The sequence below is a fragment of the Tarenaya hassleriana genome, unplaced genomic scaffold, assembly GCF_000463585.1.
Source record: "Tarenaya hassleriana unplaced genomic scaffold, ASM46358v1 Cleome11, whole genome shotgun sequence".
NCBI classification, from domain to species: Eukaryota; Viridiplantae; Streptophyta; class Magnoliopsida; order Brassicales; family Cleomaceae; genus Tarenaya; species Tarenaya hassleriana.
The window spans coordinates 3,891,959-3,914,029 of NW_010961290.1; the positions used below are offsets into that span (position 1 = coordinate 3,891,959).

A 22,071-nucleotide genomic window follows, 5' to 3' on the forward strand; every position below is an offset into this window, starting at 1 on the left:
AAGCTTATAAATAGTAAATAGTGAAGATTTAATTGATATATTAATTTATTTCTTTAGGAAATGAGGATTATTATTAAAACATGACAATTTTTTTCGATTGAGATGTAAAATAGATTTTAGATTCTTTTAATTACACGAGTTTTTTTTTCCACATTTAGTTACACGTGTTTAATTCGATCGAATTCCGGAATTCGTAGCTAAAAAAATATTATTATGATTCTTATATAACTAATATTCGTAACTCAAACTAGGATAATTTAATCGAAAAAATTGATGCAAATCATCTAAGCTGTCTCAAATTTGAATATTAAATTTGAAAAAAATATATATTATAAATTATATAATTAACATCTGATCTCAAAATTAGTTTGGATCTTGGTTTAAGATATTCGGTTATAAAAAAATTAATATTCATAGATGAGATAAAGCTGAATTAGCTTTTTTTCTTTTTCCTTTTTAATGAACAATGAAAAGATCAACTCTTGGATAATAACAGATTTGCCGTGAGACTTACAAATAGTGAAATTGAGCACATGGTTTATATTATATATATATATATATATATATATATATATTATATAGACACACCGGATGGTTTCGTAATGTTTTGTTGTTTATTTATTTGAGGTAGATTATTGTTTTGATAAAAAATTCATGGAATTCCATGGGCTATAGATAGCTATGTACCGAAATATCAATTTCAACATTAGCAAGCGAAGAATGGTTTATATTATATATATATATATATATATATATATATATTATATAGACACACCGGATGGTTTCGTAATGTTTTGTTGTTTATTTATTTGAGGTAGATTATTGTTTTGATAAAAAATTCATGGAATTCCATGGGCTATAGATAGCTATGTACCGAAATATCAATTTCAACATTATGGCATTTTATTGCGTACTATTCATTTTTCTTATTTTCTAGAAGAAAAACGTTTTCTTTTTTCCTTTATTTTTGTTCTAGAAATTTGTACGGCAAATGAATTGTGGTCCAAATCCAATTTTATTTCAATTAGATATAATTTTTTTAGAATTAAACTAATCAAAAATTAAAAGTATTCCGGATTATAAAAAAAAATCAAAAGTATTGTAAAACATACAATTAATAACAATATTTAATTGTTTCAATTAATTTATAAAAAAACTAATAAAAATTAATTTGTGTGACTTTGGCATGGAAACATAATAATAAGATTTAGTATATAAATGGTCTAATATCAATCTTATATCTATATCTATCTATATTTTACCGATTTGCATGTTATCTTAGTTAATTTCGATTCCATCATTCTATTTTTAAGAATACGATTAATTTATCTTATGCAAGAATCAAAATAGCTAAAGTGAAATGTTTTATTTCGTTCACTACACGAAAGTGGATAACGCGCGTCTAAAAGTATCACAAGAACCTCAACGACTTTGACTTTTACATGTACATCAATAGAAAATAAATAATTCAATTATATAAAAACTACCCATTTTTCTCTTGAATTTCGTTTTCCTCCCAAACTTAAGAAATTAACAATTTAACCCATACTATAATTCAACTATTTCTAAACACTAGTTTTAGGGTTTAGGCCTCACTTCAATGCCTCCAACCACAATCCCACCTTTCAATTGAAAGCCTTTCACTTCCATAAGACTCATAACCACTTCCTCATCATCTCCTTTCCCCGTCTCGAACTCTCCCAACTCGTTTTCCATCCATCCGTCGCTCCTCTCCTTCGGTTCCCTCCGCTTTCCTTCTCCAACCGCTGCAACCATGTTCGCCATCCTCTCTTCTCGGTTCCCGAAAAACAGTCGCTTCATCTGCTGTTTCTTGTCGTCCAAGCAACATAAGTATGTCGAGTTTTTATCCGCCTTACCATCGTTCCCCGATCTAACAGAAATCTCGGCTGGAACTAGGTCTAGTCCAAAGGCGCGAGCCGTCACTTTCATTATAAGATATGCTCCATATCTTGTGTTCTGCGATAAGATTCCAGTTCGAATTTTTCCGTGAATCTCTAATCTCTCTGTAGTTATAAGTTCGATTGTCTCTTCGACTCTGTATTTGGATAGATGTAGATTATGTTAATATCATTGATATATCATTTGGATCGTGCTAATGGTATAAAAATCATTTCAGCTTCAAATGACACAAAAGGGTTAACGGATTTGACCTCGAATCTTGTCTATGACTCCATGACCAAGTCATAGGTTGATCACTCCAAGCTATGGAAAGATCTCTCGGGGATAAAACGTAGGATATTTTCCCGGAAAATTTATCGATCTTGAACATCTGAAAATTGAACCAAACCGAGAAGAAGTTAGATGAAAAGATCGAAACTTTTTTGCATGCAGGTGAAAATGTAAGTTTTAAATTGAAAAAAAAAACGAACCTTTCGGCCATTTTCGATGAGAACGGATTCGGAGAGACGTCGGTAAAGCTCTTTTTTGGAGGAGAAACTCAGATGATCAACGGACTGAGAAATCACGCCAATGTAATCCAACGGCAGAAAATGATCCCAGACGAAATCCGAGTCTCCGGCACACCGGAAAACCGATGAAACCGCCGCCGCCGATACTGTATCCGCCGGAGATGTTAACGACAGAATCTTCGCAACACAAGCTTCTGGTAACATCATCATTGTTCTTCTTTCTCTTTTGATCTTTTTTTTTTTGCTATAACTCTTGAATATTATGAATCAACTATTAAACTATATATATATATATATATATATGTGTGTGTATGTGTGTATGTGAATGTGGATTGTTTTCTTGAAGAAATAGGGAGGAAGAAGGAGGAAAAACCCCCCCCCCGCCGATACTGTATCCGCCGGAGATGTTAACGACAGAATCTTCGCAACACAAGCTTCTGGTAACATCATCATTGTTCTTCTTTCTCTTTTGATCTTTTTTTTTTTGCTATAACTCTTGAATATTATGAATCAACTATTAAACTATATATATATATATATATATATGTGTGTGTATGTGTGTATGTGAATGTGGATTGTTTTCTTGAAGAAATAGGGAGGAAGAAGGAGATTTGCTTTGGCTCTGTGTTGAATTGTGAGTCGATATGTATATATAGGTGCTCAGACTGGACGTGTTATATGAACTGTATATCTTGGACCAACGGTCAATATTCTAAACCTCTATTCATTGTCATAAAATAGTTAAATTAAAATTAAAAGTTTGGTTTAGGCGGATAAAGTTAATTCTATAGTGAGAAGTTGATGGGTAAGCGAATCTTTCGTGTGAAAAAAATAAATAAATTTGCAATTACACGTGTTTTAAGTGAAATGTTTTGCAGAGACATACACTAATTTTTTTAAAAAAGATAGAAATTATGATAGCATCTTTTACATCAATAAAATCGGTCGCTAAAAGTAAATCATATTCTAATGGCACAAGAATCATAATTTTTTTTTGAAACTCGATGTCTGATATAAATCAATATGACCAACCTATAATTTGACAAGAAAATGAATTAAATTAAATAAATTAAAATAACTAAATTAAATTTTAATATATTTATTTAATATATGTTTACAAAGATCATTCTTAAAAATACATCTCATGCCATTCTTATATTATTTGATTCAATTAAAATGGAAACTATTAAAACGGAAATTATTTCAAAACATACCACGAATAAGACGTAAAATGTATTATAGATAAAATAAAATATACTATATATCCTGTTATACGGATACACGATTTCGATTGAATTCGAATCTAAAGAAGTATTCTCGTAAAGTATTGTAAAAGAATAGGAGTGGAACGAAGATAGGTCAAAGTTCTTTATTTATATATAAAACAAAGAAAAGTAAAGCTTTTGGATAATTGCCTTTGAGCACATGGTATAATGTTGGACCATTATATCACAAGTGACATGTTAAAATAATGTTAATATATATATATATATATATAAATATTCCAATAAATGTCAAACACAATAAGATTTGACCACCCATAATTAAGTACTGATATTCAAATATATACAACACTGAAGTTTTGCCTAATGATTATTTCCTGATCGTGTTAGGTGGACTATGGTTTGATCTTATAGTACAATGAAATTCCGTGGGCTTGTCATATTTGTTTGTTTAATACGATATAAAAAATATATTTAATATAAAGGATTATTAGTAAAATATAATTATTTATTGATAATATGAAAAAGAGAATCTAATGTAACTGCGTCAACATATTAAAATATTTTTAAAAATATATAAAAGGGTATTTATAATTTATATTTTCTCTAATAAATATAAGAGGGTATTAATATAATTGCTACAAAAATAATACTTTTAAAATGTATAATAGAATTATTATTTCACTTTCAAATAAGTTTAGATGTTATGAATTTTGAAATATCATATACAAGTATCTATATTATCAATACTGACAAATATACTTTCTAAAACCTTCACTGATACTATATAGTTAAATAATCGTTAAAAATAATTTCATAAATTTTCGAAATTTATATGTATATTGAATTATATTACCATTTTTTTCACCAGTCTCCAAAATCGAATATGTGTGACAAACTCTAACTATGGTTGACCCATTCGCGACAATTTAGAAATATCAGAGTTATATTTTTATTTTTATTTTCATATGAATATTGACATTTGAATTCAACCAGGGGGTTGACCCTTCATTAATTACAATAATGACATTACCATTGTAACACCTAACCTCGACACGGTAGTAGGCAGCCGTCGCCGCTCGTCTTGCAAGGCTGACTTCATCAAGTAAGTTGAAATTCTTTATTTTTTTGATAATTAATTTATTTTAATCAAAATATTTTTTTTGGGTAACTGAAATACAGACTAATTCTAAAACCGAAAAGAAACTGATTGATTGAAATCATACTTTTCTCCTTAACTTAAAATTCAAATTCAAGATGAAACAAACATTTTACGGTCCTGTTTCAGCGTTAACCAAATTGGATTAACCAAAATAAATTTGCTGAAATATATAAAAAATACAACAACAAAAAAACTTATCACCCTTTTCCCATCATATACTTAATTATACCTTTTACAATACTAGAATCGAATATAAAAATTTCATTAAATCAATCGAAAATTATAATAAATAAAACAAAATTTAAAAATAGTTCTGATAAGGCAGAGTTAATTCAAACTATATTATAATTTATATAGATGATACATAATTATTTTTTCATAAACAGCTAAGAGGTTAGATACTAACATCAGCAATCAAATTTAAAACGAAACTCTACACCAAAATCGTATAAAAAAATCGAGTCAAATCCTTTAGATTTTCGCCTAATTATCAACATAGAAACCAAACCCACCAAACCCCCAAAGTTTTAATTTTTAATTTACGGTCTCACTAATACCCCCGGAAATTAAATCAAATGGTGGTTATTGAATGTAATTAGACATGATCACAGGGTCGGTGAATGTGTTTCTCATGGAAATTGCCAAAATCGGGGGTCAAATGGTGAGAGAGGGTTTGGTCCAAACCGAAACCAAATGTCAGAGGTCCTTTCACCGTGGAGACAAGTTTTGTTCTCGCTTGATTCCGTTTATTCGCTTTTTTTTTTTTTTTTTTTTTTTTTTTTTTTTTTTTTTTTTTTTTTTTTTTTTTATTACAGTTATAAAAACAATCGTAAGGGAAATCATGCGTTCCGTTAAATTCCGGTGGCGTGGCTATTTTTAATAATAAATAATTTTAAAAATCAATTCCCAATTAGAAACTCACATTTTGGTTTCGTTATGTTTCCAGTATGTTTTGGTTCAGTTATTCTTGAAACTCGATTTTTAGTTATTCAGATTTTCTTAAAAAATATTTTGTAAATAAAATATTATTTTTATTTATTTTTTGTGATTTTTATTCTCGAATAAACAAACCCAAATACCCACGCCTGAAAACAATGACTTTGTAACAAGATAATTGATAGCTGAGTTTATTTTTCCTAGTCTAATTCGATTCAAACGTAATATTGATTAATTTTAATAGAAGTTGTCATAAATTTTTTTGTCGGTTTTAATTTAAATTTAAAAAAATTAAATTGAGTTGAAGTAGATATCAATTAAGTTCGATTGGGGTATATCATCTAACTCAAATACGACTCCCCGTATCCTCGGGTCCTATGCTAAAACAAATCATGGGACGCACGTGAATAGCATCATGAAAAACATGTGGATAGAGTGGGCATGTTTCTCCTACCATAGATTCGAAATATCTCACGCGTATCCACGACATAATCACAAAAAAATACTCAATTCATATTTTTTAAAATTACGAAATTACCTTTCATCTTTTAAAATTTCAAAATCACTCCAAACATTTTATTAACAAAATTATAAAATCATTTTTTTTTCACAAATTTCCTATTCGGATATGAATATATCCAAACATTATTTTTGAATATTTGATATTCGCAAATACCTAATCATTTTTTTTAAAATTCAGACTCCAAAAATCTAGTCATAGGATAGGACATCGAATTTCCAAATCTTTATATACAAATACACTCAAGATTCATCAACGACAATTTTTGTCTATCTTCAATTGAAGCAATCGAAGAAGCAGAAGAAAAAAGATAGATTCGGCACGTTTCTAACCTGGGTTTATGTAAATATATGTGGAAGAAATGTATCTTCAGTGAGTGATGTTTTTCCTCATCCGAGCATGTTGCTTCTGTCTTGTTCGTCGAGGAACTGCCTCAAGAGCTTGATAGATTGACGGTAAAGGTTTAGATCAATCCCGTCCACGTTTCTCCCAGTTCGAGCCCGTAAAATCGCCTGAAATGATGCAAAACGAACGATTTATTGCCTTTGTTTCTGTGCCATTCAACGTTTAGGCCCTGATAATAAGCCTTGCGCAAAAACTTGCCACAGTAGTAAGGGTTTCTCAGATTTGAACCAAGTTCTTAAACCCCCCCATGGTGTTCCTGAACTTAATACTGAGAAATATCATAACAACTTTACAGAAATAAAGGGTATTAAACCAGTTCGGAGTTTCGGTATGTGCACATTTACGAACCTACACACCTTTTCAAGATCAGAGGTTATGAGCCTTTTCCTTAAGTTGCTTCTTTTCGTGATAACATTACCCTTTATTCATCACCTAGCATATTGAGATACACAGAATCAAAGAGAAACACATTTTATCCCGATTATATTTTCAGGATCCAGAATGTTCTATATATTTCCGTAGACGTACACAGGATGTTGTTCCATGTGAACGAACGACTAACCTCGTTTCCAGGCTCAATATGGAGCTCTCCAATGAATTGGTAGATTGAGCCAACCCGGAAACTAAGGTCTCTTAGGTGTTGGGTGTCGACATTGAGAACGGTTTCTCCATCTGCGACCAGAGCTACAGCTGTTTCGACTGAATATTCTCTCAGTCTGCATAGAGAAACATGATATTGCCAATAAAATTAATGTCAAAGCAGGCAGAACGCCTAAAGTTCTGGGCAAATGTAGCAATCCATTTCGCTATCTGAGCCCACATGACCAATAAGGCAATAAGCATTCACAAAAATATGCAATATGCTAAAGAGAGTATAGAAGAAAAGGAAAAACCCCAAATCTTCAAAGACGTCCAGATGTTGGAATTGGCAATCTTGTAATCCAAAACCAGATAATTCATCCAATTTGAATCTTTTAACAAATAGATGATCCCGGCAATTAGAATACCATAGAAACATGGAGTAAATACAGGGTCATTTTCGGCAACGTATGTCTGCAAGTGAATTGTGTGTTGTCAGCATCGTTTTCTAACAGATAGGGATATTGTCATGCATTCTATCATTCAACCTACATCAAATCTCTTATCAGTCTCATGAACATGGAAATTGTGATTGTCTTCTCCAAAAAGTATGAATCTGCCAATTTCTTCACATCTGTTTCGATTACTGGAGCAACAGCACCACACACATTATTGATTCTGTTCCAGCAGACGGGATCTAAAGTTTTACTGAATCACGAAATATCTTGCTTGACATGATTCTAGGGTTCATATGCTCAAGCAAAGATTACCAAGTTTGCTGTTTTCTCAATTTCTTTCATTCAACCACGTCACTACGATGGTAAAACAGACCACAAGAAAAAAGGGACATACAATGGAAGACTTTTCAAAATCAGGCACAGAAAAAAACATCATAAGGGAAACAAATCCAAGAAGATTTTTGGGGAAATTGGAGTCTTACTTGCCAGTTATCCTGAGAGAAGCACCTTCCTTGAAGAACGGAGATGAAGGGCATAGCTCTTGCAAAGTAACCAGAGCACCGGATTCAATTCGGTACGCCATCACGTCTCCAGCAGCCACTCAACCCTAATTTCAGATATCGATTACAAGATCTAAAAAAGAAATATAAAACCAAAGGATCCAAAGAGAAGGCGAAGCGTAGTAGATGAAGCCAAAGAAGTTGAAGAACAAAACGAAAAAAATCTGTTCTCTTCCTAGTGAAAATGTATATGTTCCCATACATTACAAGATCAATCGAAATAAATTCCCTCGAATTCAACCCATAAAACAAGCAAATAATCATGATCATAAAATTGACACGAACACGAAGAATCACGCAAATCTCTAACGTAGGGGATTCACTCTCCGCAAAACCCATCGTCACAAAGCCCGAAAACGAGCAATTTAACCAAATATCCAGCCAAAAATCAACACTAAAACCCCAAAAATGGAGAATAAAACACAAGAGAGAGCCAAAATTTCCAAGATTACCGCAAAAATTGAAACGATTGCGAGAGCTGGATCATAGTTACCTATCTGTAGCAGGCGTGCTTTTGGTCACTCCGAACACTTTCTTCTACCGCTGAAAAGACCCGCGCGATTTGTCGTCTCAACACCGAACCTAAAACGGTGCCGTTTGAGTGTGAGCTAGGCTCGGCCGAATAAATGGGCCGAATAAATGTTAAGGCCCGTCAAAACATACAATTTCGGAATTTGTTGCTCCTATATTTTATAATTTATTTAATCTTGTAATCCAAATGGAATAAAAAAAAATGCAATATTTTACTGGTATTCTTTATCATCTAAATTCAATTTAATTGAAAAATTTTAAGATGATGAAAGATTAGCTAATTACACGATGTAATTTTTAAATTATATAACAATCTATATCTTTAATAGTTTACGTAACATTCTTTGTTTATATATATATATGTATGTGTACCATATATATATTTTTTAATTTGCGTTGCTGTCAACCGTTACGTGTAGGAGTAGTAACGCAGACTCTGTCTTTGTGCTCAATGACTTCATCACTTTTGATGATGATGGTGATGGTGATTATTATTATTATTATTATTATTATTATTATTATTATTATTATTATTATTATTATTATTATTATTATCTTTATTATTAAAAAGTACCGTTTTGTAAGGTATAATAACACATACGAAATGTTGATTTTATTTCTTTGTCTCCAAAAGTGGATTTCCATTTTATTTTTGTGAGTGGTTTCTATTGTTGGTGTATATCTTTTGATTTTTTTTTTATTCAACCTGGGTAGTTCAACCGGTGAAACGGGGATGCAAAGCATCTGTCCCGTCTCGAGTTCGAATCCCAGGATGGAGAGGGAGCGCATAATTCAAATCACATGATTGGCTCTCGGCTCCGGGATTAGTCTGGATCTCGGCTCAGGAAACCCGGTTACCTAAAAAAATCTTTTGATTTTTTTTTTTATTTGCATGAAGACACATGAAAGTTAGCATTTAGCAACGTGTATTTCGTCATGCCATTTAATGTCTTTTGACTGGTTTTGATGGAATTTTATGTGTAATAGATATTTGAGGTGATCTCATATGACATCATTAAAAAAAATGACGAGAGAGAGAGATTCAATAAATTCTTCAAAATTGTAATTAGTTTTAATGGTTTTATTTTGTGAACTGAAAAATATTCAGTTGGTCAAGTTATAATACCAGCGGATCCAACCCCCATACACAGATGTCGTATTTCATAAAAATAAATACTTAACTATTTCATAAAATAAAACATTTCAAATTAAAAAAAAAACACTATAAACTTTGTTAAAATAAAAGGAAATAAACTAACTTGGAATGTTACAAAATATACATATAAAAATAGTGTATATATACATACACACACATATATATATGTATAGCTATATCTCCTTAAAAAACGTAAACTTAAACCATTGTTTATTGAGCGCGTAGCTACAAGCGCTAAAAGGAGCGTGGATAGTGATAGGGGGAGGAAAAGCCAAGACGTGATTTCGCTTTCATCGTGACGCAAAACGTGCGCACCAGTCGCTCTCGATACGTGTGAAGAAAAAGGGCAAGAAGCCACATGCGCGTACCCTTTGAGGCGCGTGGCGCGTGTTCCAATCGCTTCTCCCTTACGACTCGGCGACCCTTTAATATCTCGTACTTAAAAAAAAAGCTCGAGTTTTTTTAACTGACCCCACACACTTACAATGTTTCATATTATCGTATTTGCATTATCTTCTCTTTATATCATATCTTTTCTCATAGTTGCATTATATTAAATGGTTGTCATCAAAATCTGTGTCAATTTATTTTTTTCACGAGAAATTGAGGCTATCTCTCACGCTTTTTAGCGTCCAAATGTACATTTTTTTTATATAGATACTGTTTATATATATTAATTTCAAGGAAAAAAATTGGATATCTCCCTAATTTGGTTTTCTAATACTATCTATACTGTAAGAATATGTATAAAAAGGGAAATTATTTGGCGGAATACATAACTAATTGGTGTATTTAGAGAAATATATCACAAATATTTTAGCATGTAAAGCAATATATTTTCTTTATAAATAGAAACAACTATATTACCTTAAAACACATCGATCTGTTTTAGTATATTGTATGTATATATAGTTAACTTGTTATGCAAAGAACTCTTATATAACATGAAAAGAACTAAAAATATTTTTTTCATAATCTACAAATATAATTTAGTGTGTTCTATAAGTAGTGAAAACAATTTGTTCCCGTGGTATAAACTCATTGATATGGCGACTTTGAATATTTTATTTATTTATTATAATCGAATTTTTTTTGCTCGTAATTAACAAAAAAAAATTTGCTCGTAGATTAGAGAAATTTTGTCCCTTTTGGCATTTTATCGCATAAAAACAGGGCGGCTAAAATCAACGGAAACAGAGGACGAGAATTTATTTGATGAGAGATGTACAGATGACAAATTCAACAAACACAACTTATACGAGATATCGGAATAACGATATATTAGTAAATATATCGCGAGTACGGGAGATAAAGACTGTACCCGAAACAAAAAGAGGGGACCAAAATGGACGTGTGTAGCGAATATGCACTAGGTTTGAACTAGTGATTTCAAATCCGCTGCACAGACCGGCTCTGCTTATCATCTCTACCCGATGATAAGCTGATAAGCATATTGATAAGTACATGTACTTATAAGATAAGTATGTCGGATAATCATAGATAGGCCAGTAGAAAAGGGAAGACACCTCCTGCGCAACGCATCGAGGAGAGCAAGACCAAGTTCTGTTTTCTCTCTCCTCTCTCTCTGGAAACCCTAGAAGACCTCGGAATCGGAGCTTGGGATTAACCCCTAGGCTTACGAGTTCATGAATCTGCTTTCCCAAGGCTCCTTTTGTTGATCGATCTGAGCTTAATTTCAGCCGAATCCTCACAAACTGTTTTCTCTTGCTGTCGGGCGTTTCGTTGGTCCGGTCTCGGAAATGTCGTCGTTGAGCAGAGAATTGGTGTTTCTTATACTTCAATTTCTTGAGGAAGAGAAATTCAAGGAATCTGTACACAGGTGAATCCGATGTTTCGTTTTCTGTCTCATGGTTTCTGTGATGTATTTGGGTTGATGTAAAACTCTGGAAATGGAAGTTAGAATGCCCATGTCTGAAACTGGGAGGGTAAGGAAAAAACCCCGGGTGGAAGTGGATGAGGAATCATGAAAGCGTGTAGGTTTAACAAAGATGATTGATTTTAGTTGGTGAATTAACTCTTCAGGTTTCTTATCATTAGAGGTTTACCGATTCGAATTAGCGTTTCACAAGAAAATTAGTGAAAGGAAGCTGAAATTTTCGACTCTGGAAAACATGGTATTGGAAGTGTATTCGCCGCTCTGGAGAAAAGATAGGATCGTTTGTTTTGACAATGATAAGATAAGGCTTGATGGGCTCGCTTCTGTCGTTTCTCTTAGTCTAGGATCTTGAAACGTGATTCATTGGTTGTTTGTTTGATTGTTGTTTGCGGATATTTTCTTGTTCAGGCTCGAGAAGGAGTCGGGATTTTTCTTCAACATGAAGTATTTTGAGGAGAAAGTTCATGCCGGAGAATGGGATGAGGTCGAGAAATACTTGTCCGGGTTCACAAAAGTCGATGACAACAGATATTCCATGAAAATATTCTTTGAAATCCGGAAGCAAAAATATCTTGAAGCTCTTGACAAGTATGGTTAAATTTACTTTTTGCACTCACTTTTTTTTTCTTGGTTTTAGAAGATTGTACTTAGTATCAGATTGCAATATTTGATACAGGCAAGACAAGGCCAAGGCTGTTGAAATATTGGTGCAGGATTTGAAAGTATTCTCGACATTCAATGAAGATCTGTTCAAAGAAATCACCCAGCTTCTGACTCTTAATAACTTCAGGTAACAAATTAACAACCTTATCTTGTTTGTGAGATACAAGTGTATTTTGGACCCCAGAAAAGATGGATATGTGATTTTTGTAATCCTTCTCTTGGATTCGCCTGAAAACAGGGAGAATGAACAGCTTTCTAAGTATGGCGACACAAAAACTGCCCGCGGCATAATGCTGTCGGAGCTGAAAAAGCTCATTGAAGCAAACCCTCTTTTCCGTGACAAACTCGTATTCCCTACTCTGAGAGCATCAAGACTTAGAACCCTGATCAATCAAAGGTATCTATGTTTGTACATCTTTATCATGTGGACCTGTTACTGGTTGGAAGTGTACAATGCTTCCTGTTCTTTTTTTAGCATCAGTCTTACCTGTGGTGGTGTTTATCTTTTCTGTTTATGTATATATATATACACACACATATTGTTGGAGCTGGTAAATCTAGAAGCAAATGGAAATAATTCAAACATCTTTGAATGCATTTTGGTGTACTTGTTTTCTCTTTCTCAAGCCTTTGGTGTAAAACGTTTTTCAAATTCGTTATTAGGTGTAGGTGGTGGAGATAATTGGGTAACAATTGAACATTTTTTTAGAAAAATTGATAGAACCTTATAAATATCTTTTATCTGGAAAAAAAGTGTGCCAGACAATAAATTGTTACCGCTTCAATGCAGCCTGAATTGGCAACATCAACTCTGCAAGAACCCAAGGCCAAATCCTGATATCAAGACATTATTCACCGACCACACTTGTACACCACCAAATGGTCCTCTTCCACCTTCTGCTGGGAATCTTCCTGTCACTGCAGTTGCAAAACCCTCTCCATATCCATCAGTGGGAGCTCATGGTGTAAGTTTCATGTTATATACTTCATATATTTATGTATGTATACATATTTTAAAACCTGTACATTGTTCCCATTTTTCTGTAGCCCTTTCTGTCCGCTGCAGCAGCAGCTAATCCTGGTGCATTAGCTGGCTGGATGGTAAATGCCTCTGCTTCTTCTTCTGTTCAAGCAGCTGTTGTTACTGCATCATCAATGCCTGTTCCCCAAAATCAAGGTGAACCGTCTTCTGCCTCTTTTTCATTCTCCACTTCAGATTTAGCTCAAATTGTTTGTTAGCTGACATTTGTCAGATAAGTACTTCTAAATTTCCGGTTCAGATCTATGATTGTCTTTCGTCTTTTCTTAGCCCTCTTTTGTGCTGGTTTAAGTTACTCATTTTGTGTTGTGCAGTTTCTGTACTGAAACGTCCAAGAACTCCTCCAACAAATTCTGGTGTAGTTGATTATCAGAATCCAGAACACGAACTCATGAAGCGGCTTCGACCTGCTCAATCTGTTGAAGAGGTTATTATTTGTCTTTGTTTCTCACACATCAGACTTCTGTAATTTTTGCATTGGCGTTTCATTTAGCTGCTGACTGCTTTGGCTTATAGGTGACCTATCCAACTCCTAGACAACAAGCTTCATGGTCTGCTGAAGACTTGCCAACAAAAGTGGTTTTCGCGTTGCATCAAGGAACTGCTGTTTCGAGCATGGATTTCCATCCTGCACTCCACACATTGCTTCTTGGTACCAAAGTTATTCCTTCTTACGTCTTATAAGTAGCAGAGGTATATAGTCTTTCACCACAGTAACTGACATACCTTTTTTTTGTCTTGACTTGACTTCATATGGGTAGTTGGCTCTGATAGCGGTGAAATCACTCTTTGGGAACTTTCACTTCGGGAGAGGCTTACCTCAAAGCCATTTAAGATCTGGGACATTTCTGCTTGTTCCTTGCCATTTCAGGTCCGTTGGATCTATTTGCATCCAGTTTTTATGTTCCATTGAGTTAATCTTAATACTCCGAATTTGACTGTCAGCAATATTTCAATCTTCACGTTGAAATTCGTTGTGTACAGGCTTCAATGGTCAAAGAAACACCTGCATCGGTCACTCGGGTTTCTTGGAGTCCAGATGGAAATTTTGTTGGTGAGTACCCTTATAGTTTGCATCTAAAATCTGAAGGGTGTCATATGTTTTTTATTCCTTTCTGGAAAATTGATCTTTGTGATTGTTTCTTCAGGGGTTGCCTTTACAAAACACTTGATTCATTTGTATGCTTTTTCGGGCCCCAATGATTTACGCCAGCAACTTGAGGTTGGTTATCTACTGTTTGCTAAACAACATACTTAGTAAACTTTAGCTGCACTAACTCTCATTTCTCTCTTGTAAATTCAGATCGACGCACATGTTGGTGCAGTTAATGACTTGGCTTTTGCCCACCCTAATAAACAACTTTGTGTTGTCACATGCGGAGATGATAAATTAATAAAGGTTAGGTATCGGGAATCCCTTGCCTCTTTCCCCAATCCCATTTACACTGTTCATTTATGTATAAGCTTCCATTTTTACGAATTTTTCCAGTGCTCTTGCTTATCTCATGAAATGTGAAACAGGTTTGGGATCTTCGGGGCCAAAAGCTATTTACATTTGAAGGTCATGATGCACCTGTTTATTCCATTTGCCCTCATCATAAGGAGAATATCCAGGTTTGATGAATAATTGATCAAAATCCATCTTTAATGCTTCTTTTTATAAGAGTGTTAGTCCACAAGGTTCAAGAGAAATGGATATATGTGATGATTGGAATCTCGCATATGGACAGTTCATTTTTTCGACTTCTATTGATGGGAAGATAAAGGCTTGGCTTTATGACAATATGGGTTCTCGGGTTGATTATGATGCCCCTGGTCATTGGTGCACGACAATGCTTTACAGTGCTGATGGAACTAGGTAAGAACTTTCTAGATCCGCAGATATTCTATACGATATAAGGGAGATGGCAATTTCATTACTAATACTGGCCAAAGTTTGCATTTATTACCTCTTCTTCCATTTATGTTTGGCTTTGACTTTCTGGAGTTATCTTTTGTTTTGGTTTGTTTTTCTTAGGTTATTTTCATGTGGAAACAGCAAAGATGGGGACTCTTTTCTGGTAGAATGGAACGAAAGTGAAGGCGCCATAAAGAGGTCTTACGTAGGATTTATGAGGAAAAAGTCGAATGGGATTGTTCAGTTTGACACGACGCAGAACCACTTTTTAGCAGCTGGTGAAGATGGACAAATAAAATTCTGGGATATGGACAATACCAAACTTCTCAGCAGCACAGATGCCGATAGTGGGCTTTCGGTTAGTCATATTCAGTGGCTTGTGTCTCGTTTCCAAAATTACCTTTTCTCCCATATGCATTTTCTTACCTGTTGTATTGGAGGTGTCTGACATCTAATAGAACTCATGTTTGATATGCCCGTTATACTCTAATCTGATCACAATATTGTTCCATGTATAATATCAAAAGCACTTTCTTGGTGCTTTTGAATGTTAGATGCTGAATGTATGATAAGTTCTGTAAGACGTTGGTGTTTGTGTTGTCTAATGCATTAGATGACATCGACGGGATTTTGTTGTTGTCCTAAGCTCAATTATCTTTCTCACAATAGGCTCTTCCGCGGCTGAAATTCAACAAGGAAGGCAATCTCCTTGCTGTTACTACAGCAGATAATGGTATCAAGATACTTGCAAATGCTGCTGGTTTCAGATCTGTAAGGGCCATTGAAACCCTATCTTTTTAAGCAACCAAAACACTGTTTGTTTCTTCTGTAATTAAAATGCTTTACGATGATTTTTGGATTTCTTTTCATAGCAGGCTTAATGTCAACATTGTGTGATCTATGTACATTCTTTTGATTAATTTAGGTTTCTGGCTCTGCTGTTGCAACTGTCACTCCAGTCAACTGTAAAGTGGAAAGGAGCTCTCCTGTAAGATCCTCTATGATAATCGTACGTTATGCATATAAATCATAAGCCACCCTTTGGTTTTTTAATCTTGAAGCAGTTTAATTTGGTGTGGAGGCTTTTGTCCCATCCGTGCTTGTTATTTTTCCAGTGTTCCATGCCATTACTGACATTTTTCACCTGCAGAATGGAGTAGATCCAATGGGACGAACCACGGAAAAGCCAAGAGGTGGTGAAGATGCCTCTGAAAAGACCAAACCATGGGAATTAGCTGAGATTTTGGATCCTGCTCAATGTCGTTTAGTTGCTTTGCCAGACACAACAGACACAACAAGCAAGGTTCATCAATCAAATGTTGTTTTGCGTCCCTGCCTATGATTTTCCGAACCAGTATCCTTAAGATTCTTATGTCTCTATCCAGGTTGTGCGGCTCCTGTACACAAACTCCGGTGTTGGCATTTTGGCTCTTGGTTCAAATGGTATTCAAAAGCTCTGGAAATGGGCTCGCAATGAGCAAAACCCAACTGGAAAGGTGCTGTCTTGTTTAAACGAGACCTTTTTTTCGCTCTTTCTTTGACCGAATTATTGAGGATCTTCTAAAAGAATTTACTTTTCTTTTAAAGGCCACTGCCAGTGTAGTTCCACAACTTTGGCAGCCAAACAGTGGCCTTCTTATGACGAATGATGTCTCAGGAGTCAACCTTGAAGAAGCAGTTCCATGCATAGCTCTTTCCAAGAACGACTCCTATGTAATGTCAGCAACGGGCGGGAAGGTTTCATTGTTTAACATGATGACCTTCAAGGTAAGACTGAAGATTTTTTTTTACATTACATTCAAGATTTAATTTGAAACTTAAAAATTAGGAAGGGAATACTTGAGTTCCCTGATAACTAAAAATCATATCACGCTTAATTTTTACCACATTTTGTTGGATTGGGCAAAAGCGATTTTTGTCATGTGATATATGATAGAGAGTTGTTGAAAGTGTTACCTCATTTAAGGAAAGAGATCAAATATGCAGGTTTGTCTTTGGACGATGTATGGATGTTTTGAAGCTATGATTGGGAATTGTTTGATCCTCTTTCTCCAAATTCGACGAGGGATATAACCAACTTGCGTTTTGTACAACTATTAAAAAAATATAGTGAAAGACTGGATTTGGTTATTTTGTATTTTCCTTTCAGAAAACGCACTAATCCTTACGGGTTTTGGATATGTTATTCAAGGTAATGACAACATTCATGTCACCACCACCTGCTTCAACGTTCCTGGCATTCCATCCTCAGGACAACAATATCATTGCCATCGGAACAGAGGATTCTTCAATCCACATATACAATGTTCGAGTTGATGAGGTCTGTTTTTTTAGTTTTAATGTGTTGTTTGATGATCAATACCACAGTGGTTAGATGATTTGAAAGGCACATTCTTATGCTTTTGTCGTTATCAGGTTAAGTCGAAATTGAAGGGCCACCAGAAACGGATCACTGGGCTAGCGTTTTCTGCACAGCTTCATATCTTAGTTTCATCTGGTGCCGATGCTCAAGTAAGTGGTATTTTCCTGTTTGAGATCTCGACATGCTGAAGATAATATTCTTCTTTCTGGCAGTAATGGCCAATCTCAGCCCGAGCCAGCAATCAGTTCCGGCAACGAGGGGACTTTGCGGCAACATCTGCCACAAACCCTCCCCAAATAGTGTATATCTGTTGTTTCATAAGATTTAATCCAAAACTCTGAACCTAAACCCTAAACCCCAAAACTCTAGGTTTACTAAAGAAGTCGTTTTCATTGTCACTCTAATTCATCCTCTTTGTACTCATTCAGTTATGGAATATTGATATGCAGCTGTGTGTATGGAACATTGATACATGGGAAAGACGGAAGTCGATTACCATCCAAATGCCGGCTGGGAAGGCTCCGACAGGAGAAACACGGGTTCAGTTCCACACTGACCAAATCCGTATGCTTGTAGTTCACGAGACTCAGCTGGCCATATATGATGCCTCTAACATGGAGAGGATCAGACAGGTATGCCGAGCAAAATTTACAATGGAATGCGGTTTGATCTTAACCATAGTTTTCGCTTAATCCCCCCTTTTACTAATCACAATCCTTATCGCCTCTCTCCATATTTTGATTAAACATCGGGTTTTTGTCTTCTTTTGATCTTTTTCCTTCCAGTGGGTTCCTCAAGATGGATTGTCTGCAACAATATCTTCTGCTGCATATTCCTGCAACAGTCAACTAATCTATGCGACGTTCTGCGATGGTAACGTTGGCGTGTTCGATGCTGATAGTCTCAGACTCAGATGCCGCATCGCCCCGAACACTTATTTGTCACAGGCTGCTCTAAACGCGTAAGCTTCCTCCCCCTTCTCTCTATCTGTTGTGTAAAAATGGGATAGGTTTCATTGTTCTGCTGGTCAATTAGATTAGCTGGCGGAGTTTGATGACGATGGTTAGAATAAGAAATGAGCGTTTAATAGAAATATGTATGATTGAAAGAAACCAAACCAAATCGAATCGAACCGACACAACCCGACCGGATTAGAACTGAACTAATCCATAATAGAAACAATGTGTATGATTAGGAGATTAAGAGAAGAAATCAATAATAGAAACGGAACCGTAATCAAGCTTTGGTTCTATTTGGTACTCATATCACAAAAACGTTCCGAACTGAATAGCAAATGGTTGTAATTTGGTACAAAAGATTTATAAACTGAGTAAACCGTTCCTAAATTGAACTCAATAAATACCAAACCGAAACCTGAAACACTCACCCTTAGCATTTTTTTATAATCTGCAAATTCACCGAGTCTTTGTCCCGACTACACCTCCCAGACCGGGGAAGTTCGGTCACCCCTAACATTTAATAAGTTTTCCTCAAGTTAAAGATCCTAAAGACCCAAACTGGATAGCTCAGCTGGTGAAACGGGGGTGCAAAGCACTTGTCCCGCCCTGGTTCAACCCCAGCATGGGGAGGAAGAATTTACCTGGTCACCTTCGGCCCCAAGATTAGTCTGGGCTTCGGTCCAGAATACTCGAATTATAAAAAAAAAAGGTTAAAGATCCTAAAGTGGCAGTTTTAGTCGATTTTGATATAAACAACAACGTTTTAAATAGCTAATAACGTTTACGACCCGTTTTTACTTTGCAGGAAACCACCGATTCACCCATTCGTCGTGGCTGCACACCCGCACGATCAGAACCAGTTCGCGGTCGGTCTAACGGATGGCTCGGTGAAAGTGTTGGAGCCCTCAGAAAGCGAAGGGAAATGGGGAGTGGCACCTCCTCCTTCGGCCCCAAGATTAGTCTGGGCTTCGGTCCAGAATACTCGAATTATAAAAAAAAAAGGTTAAAGATCCTAAAGTGGCAGTTTTAGTCGATTTTGATATAAACAACAACGTTTTAAATAGCTAATAACGTTTACGACCCGTTTTTACTTTGCAGGAAACCACCGATTCACCCATTCGTCGTGGCTGCACACCCGCACGATCAGAACCAGTTCGCGGTCGGTCTAACGGATGGCTCGGTGAAAGTGTTGGAGCCCTCAGAAAGCGAAGGGAAATGGGGAGTGCCCCCCCCCCCGCCAGCCGCAACTGACAACGGAATCCTTGCCGGAAGGCCATCAACGGCAGGCCAAGAACAGTTGCAGAGATGAAGATTTGATCGAACAGATAATACATTAAGAGTTTTCATTATATCATTTACGTGTAGATTTTTAGGGATCAGGGTTTTAGGGAACAACCGAAGAAAAAAAAGGAGATTCTAATGATTTGTTTGTTAGGATAAAACCATTTTGTGGTAATAATTTGTCTTGTTTCACTTTCATGTCTTTATTAAATTTTTAAGTCATGTTTTTTGTAGGTTTGGTATTTCGTCTTAAACTGTGTTCTAAATCCAATTGTTATTTTGAAATTCACATTTATATTTTTCTTTGAAAAATTCTAAGTATATAATTTATTATCAATTCGCTCTCAATGTATAAATTTTAACAAAAATGCAATAAACTTTTCCAACTTTTCGGTCAAAATTATAAAAAAAATTTAGACAATGGAAAATGATAATTATTCGATATTTGACATTGTTTTATTTTCTACAGATCGGGAAAATCTGGTGAGCTATCGTTTATAAAAAATTTAAAAATTTAAAATACCTACATATATATACAATACATACACTAACATATATACATGCGTATACACATACATCCACAAATATACATATATATACATATTTGTTTTTATCACCGAAAACAGGGATATTTAAATTAAATCACCCGTTTTTGCTCTTCCCCACGCGAAGAGGGCGGAGCAGGCGGAGGATTGCAGTTAGGGTTTAGGGTTTCTGGTTGAGAATCTCTTCTACTGAATCTGCTTAGAGGAACCTGTTCTTCGAAGATGGCAAACAGGACGGATCCGTTGGCCAAGAGCATAAGAGGGACGAACCCGCAGAATCTGGTGGAGAAGATTGTGCGATCGAAGATTTATCAGCACACCTATTGGAAGGGGCAATGCTTCGGTCTCACTGCGGAGACGCTCGTCGACAAGGCCATGGAGCTTGACCACCTCGGTGGAACCTATGGCGGAAACCGGAAGCCCACTCCGTTTCTCTGTCTCGTCTTGAAGATGCTCCAGATCCAGCCTGAGAAGGAAATCGTCGTCGAGTTCATAAAAAACGATGATTACAAGTACAATTCTTACCGAAGCTTTTCATTTGATTTCGTATAGTTTAGGTTGACAACTGCGATTAACTTGGTCCTAGATTCGACTGAATCAACATTTCTGGTCAGATCACTTCAATTCTACGCGTTTTTTCATGTATTTAGACAGATTATAGCTCTTGGGTTCGTTGAGATTTTGCTCTAATGATCTCCGGAGTATTGCTTTCTCAATTTTAGCGTGCTTTCATGTTGTAAAATTTGGCTTACATAGAAATTTGGTTTAGCTTTAGTAATTACTTTTAACGACGCTCCTGCAGATATGTCCGAATTCTTGGTGCCTTTTATCTTCGTCTCACTGGTACTGACATTGACGTCTATCGCTATCTTGAGCCCCTCTACAACGACTATCGGAAACTGAGACAAAAGTCAAACGACGGGCGTAAGTTCTTTTGTGTTCAACGTCTTCATGTGATCCCTTGTGTTACAGTCAATTGATTAGTGCACTAACCATTTTATATACCTTTATATTGGAATTTGGAACAGGGTTTATGTTGACACATGTGGATGAAGTTATAGATGAACTCTTAACGAAGGATTATTCTTGTGATATTGCTTTGCCCCGCATCAAGAAAAGGTTTGTTCTTTTATTATGAGCATGTGTAAAGTAACATTTCGTGATTTTTTGCTTTTTGGTTGCTGTGGGTTTCTAAGCTTCCCATTCTGTCACCATGACTATAGATGGACACTCGAACAGATCGGTTCCTTAGACCTTAGGAAAAGTGTCTTGGAAGATGATTTCGAGGAAGAGGAAGAAAAGGAGGAGAATGAAGAGGTTGTGGATGGGTCTGAAGATGAGAAGGTTGCTACGCTTGTAACATTTAGTATTTGTACCGTTCTCTGTTTTCACAAATTGAGCAGCTCTATATTGGTATGATTCTTTGCCATTTTCTCAGGGTTATCACCGCAAGAGTCCTGAAAGGGAAA

General features: G+C 35.4%; 4 protein-coding genes across 5 annotated transcripts in view; 2 read left to right on the plus strand and 2 right to left on the minus strand.

Annotated features, from left to right (window-relative positions):
- Nucleotides 1-1,578: 1,578 nt before the first annotated feature.
- LOC104805903 (F-box protein VBF-like) lies at nt 1,579-2,664 on the minus strand. The gene is made up of 3 exons (XM_010530608.1): nt 2,391-2,664; nt 2,172-2,290; nt 1,579-2,056 (listed from the first exon to the last, which is right to left on the minus strand). Exons 1-3 carry the CDS (start codon nt 2,637-2,639, stop codon nt 1,579-1,581), a joined length of 846 nt encoding a protein of 281 aa, XP_010528910.1. The 5' UTR covers nt 2,640-2,664.
- Nucleotides 2,665-6,592: 3,928 nt separating this feature from the next.
- LOC104805904 (CST complex subunit TEN1) lies at nt 6,593-8,852 on the minus strand. Of its 2 annotated transcripts, none has more exons than XM_010530609.1 (4): nt 8,766-8,852; nt 8,195-8,319; nt 7,238-7,391; nt 6,593-6,782 (listed from the first exon to the last, which is right to left on the minus strand). In XM_010530609.1, exons 2-4 carry the CDS (start codon nt 8,293-8,295, stop codon nt 6,660-6,662), a joined length of 378 nt encoding a protein of 125 aa, XP_010528911.1. In that variant the 5' UTR covers nt 8,296-8,319; nt 8,766-8,852; the 3' UTR covers nt 6,593-6,659. The 2 variants fall into 2 exon arrangements, with proteins under 2 accessions (XP_010528911.1, XP_010528912.1); XM_010530610.1 differs by having other exon boundaries at nt 8,725-8,790.
- A 2,639-nt stretch (nt 8,853-11,491) lies between these two features.
- LOC104805906 (topless-related protein 3-like) lies at nt 11,492-20,283 on the plus strand. Its single transcript, XM_010530611.2, has 25 exons — nt 11,492-11,799; nt 12,265-12,444; nt 12,533-12,646; nt 12,758-12,916; nt 13,310-13,484; nt 13,567-13,696; nt 13,873-13,985; nt 14,075-14,210; nt 14,320-14,429; nt 14,543-14,612; nt 14,707-14,780; nt 14,862-14,957; nt 15,080-15,172; nt 15,289-15,416; nt 15,576-15,813; nt 16,125-16,226; nt 16,381-16,464; nt 16,606-16,758; nt 16,841-16,951; nt 17,043-17,222; nt 17,647-17,775; nt 17,871-17,966; nt 18,267-18,449; nt 18,603-18,778; nt 19,875-20,283. Exons 1-25 carry the CDS (start codon nt 11,720-11,722, stop codon nt 20,083-20,085), a joined length of 3,321 nt encoding a protein of 1,106 aa, XP_010528913.1. The 5' UTR covers nt 11,492-11,719; the 3' UTR covers nt 20,086-20,283.
- A 406-nt stretch (nt 20,284-20,689) lies between these two features.
- The window catches only part of LOC104805907 (pre-mRNA-splicing factor 38-like), a 2,689-nt gene continuing 1,307 nt past the window's right edge, over nt 20,690-22,071 (plus strand). Inside the window, exons 1-5 of the mRNA XM_019201516.1 lie at nt 20,690-21,114; nt 21,405-21,526; nt 21,631-21,721; nt 21,826-21,946; nt 22,041-22,071. Of these exons, the coding sequence (XP_019057061.1) occupies nt 20,825-21,114; nt 21,405-21,526; nt 21,631-21,721; nt 21,826-21,946; nt 22,041-22,071 (655 nt within the window). The 5' untranslated portion in view covers nt 20,690-20,824. The remainder of the gene's footprint in view (nt 21,115-21,404; nt 21,527-21,630; nt 21,722-21,825; nt 21,947-22,040) is intronic.